The sequence below is a fragment of the Entelurus aequoreus genome, linkage group LG13 (genome assembly GCF_033978785.1).
Source record: "Entelurus aequoreus isolate RoL-2023_Sb linkage group LG13, RoL_Eaeq_v1.1, whole genome shotgun sequence".
Lineage (NCBI taxonomy): Eukaryota > Metazoa > Chordata > Actinopteri > Syngnathiformes > Syngnathidae > Entelurus > Entelurus aequoreus.
In genome coordinates, this window is record NC_084743.1 from 12977095 (window position 1) to 12979594 (window position 2500).

At 39.3% G+C, this 2500-nt stretch overlaps 1 protein-coding gene across 1 annotated transcript in view; it reads left to right on the top strand.

Moving 5' to 3' along the window:
• Window positions 1–2500, top strand: part of LOC133663184 (GRIP and coiled-coil domain-containing protein 2) — a 74250-nt gene that overhangs the window by 46144 nt on the left and 25606 nt on the right. The window contains exons 18-19 of the mRNA XM_062067465.1: window positions 87–208; window positions 396–572. Of these exons, the coding sequence (XP_061923449.1) occupies window positions 87–208; window positions 396–572 (299 nt within the window). The remainder of the gene's footprint in view (window positions 1–86; window positions 209–395; window positions 573–2500) is intronic.

Here is a 2500-nt window from a genome sequence, read left to right on the forward strand (position 1 = left end):
ATAGCTAAGTTCTTATCATATTAGGAACATTTCAGTGAGCCTTGGAGATGACTTTACTGCCATGCTGTTCATTATTTTGTTTCTAGGCAGAACTGGTGACAATGACTGAAGAGTTTGAGGGCTATAAGGTGAGAGTGCACAATGTACTGAAGCAGCAGAAGAGCAAGCTCAACGGGCAGAACGAAAGCAACGCCAGCAGGGTAGAAAGGTATGGAGAGTTGAGAAAAGAAACCACTTCTTGAATTGCCACCTCAGTGTTATATAGTTTATGTTAATGATGTTGTTTATTGCTTTTGTCCTTCCATTATCTGATGTTTTGGAGTCCATCCAGCACTTTGGGTATGACAGCTGCTACAGAAAGCCTGACTAAAATTGGTGCGCTGTGTGTTTGCCAGAGAGGAGTTGACGTCTCAGGTGGACCAGCTGAGGTCCAGGCTGGCAGAGAACCAGAAGTCTCTCCAAAGCAGCACAGCAGATCTGCAGCAGCTCCAGAATGAACATGACACGCTGTTGGAACGACATAACCAAATCCTGCAGGAAAATGTCAGCAAGGAGGCGGAGCTCCGGGAGAGGTGACGTCTGTTTGTTGGTTAACTCTGGAATATAACATACAGCACATTCATGTTGGCATATGTTATAGGGGAACTGCACTTTTTCTCTATCAGTCACAACCTTTATGTAAGACAAGAACACTTGTGTTTTTCTTTTATGCATTTGAATTCCTTAAATCAATTAGGAGGTGGCTAACAATGCAGCTAATCGAAGTAAAAAAGCCCTCTAAAAACATCCAAAATCTTGCCAACAATACTCCATTTACATCTCGTGACCTGAATATTAGCCAGTATTGTTAATTATTATAAGTGCTAACGCAGACAAACTATTTATAGAGCGCTAACTAGTTTATAAAGTTAAAAGTTAAAGTACCATAATTGTCACACACACACACACACTAGGTGTGCATTTGACCCATCACCCTTGATCACCCCCTGGGAGCAAGTTAAAAAAAATAATGCACTTTGTGACTTCAATAATAAATATGGCAGTGCCATGTTGGCATTTTTTTCCATAACTTGAGTTGATTTAATTTGGAAAACCTTGTTACATTGTTTAATGCATCCATCGGGGCATCACAACAAAATTAGGCACAATAATGTGTTCATTCCACGACTGTATATAGCGGTATCGGTTGATATCGGAATCGGTAATCAAGAGTTGGACAATATTGGATATCGGACATCTCTAGTTTTTATCGTTTTATAAAAAAATTTAAATATGTTTTAAGGCCAACCAGAGGGAGCTTTTCCAACCTGTTACCCATTTAAAGTTTCATTACAATTATTATACCAAATAATACATTGCGGGAATTTGTTTGAATCGAGAATCGATTCTAAATCGAGAATCGAATTGTCACCCCAGGATTGGGATCAAATTTTTAGGTGCTGTTGCGTCGGACCAGTTCTTCCTCCAAGGGAATCTAAGTTACTGGTCAATCCCAAGTTCTTTCGATGACATACACTACCGTTCAAAAGTTTGGGGTCACCCAAACAATTTAGTGGAATAGCCTTAATTTCTAAGAACAAGAGTAGACTGTCGAGTTTCAGATGAAAGTTCTCTTTTTCTGGCCATTTTGAGCGTTTAATTGACCCCACAAATGTGATGCTCCAGAAACTCAATCTGCTCAAAGGAAGGTCAGTTTTCTAGCTTCTGTAACGAGCTAAAGTGTTTTAAGATGTGTGAACATGATTGCACAAGGGTTTTCTAATCATCAATTAGCCTTCTGAGCCAATGAGCAAACACATTGTACCATTAGAACACTGGAGTGATAGTTGCTGGAAATGGGCCTCTATACACCTATGTAGATATTGCACCAAAAACCAGACATTTGCAGCTAGAATAGTCATTTACCACATTAGCAATGTATAGAGTGTATTTCTTTAAAGTTAAGACTAGTTTAAAGTTATCTTCATTGAAAAGTACAGTGCTTTTCCTTCAAAAATAAGGACATTTCAATGTGACCCCAAACTTTTGAACGGTAGTGTATATGCTGAGTAAGAAGGACCATCAAGACAGAATTGGAATATTTTCTAGTTTATTCCAAAGCTTTGGCAGACCAACTTAATTAATACATTCGTATCGGCTGCTCTAGTTGATTTGGCATTCAAACGGAAAGAGACTACTTCTTGAATGCGCAAACAGCCCCCACCCTCTCCAGAAAGGAATACAGGCTCATTGTTCTACTACAGATAAGATATAAGGGAGTACTCCAACTCCTACATTCCAAGTCTTCAAGGTAGCACAGACAGTTTACTTGCGGACATAGAATGAAAAAATAGAAAGAGTACAAATGGAAAAACACTAGCTGCTTCAAACATGACTATGAATAAAGAAATGACTCTTAAACATTTATATGCATTCTCCACAGTACCCAAAGAGTCACACCCCTAATAGCGAGTCAGTCCTTCGAAAGGAAGGGTTCCTCAAGATCCGGTTCCCTTCAACC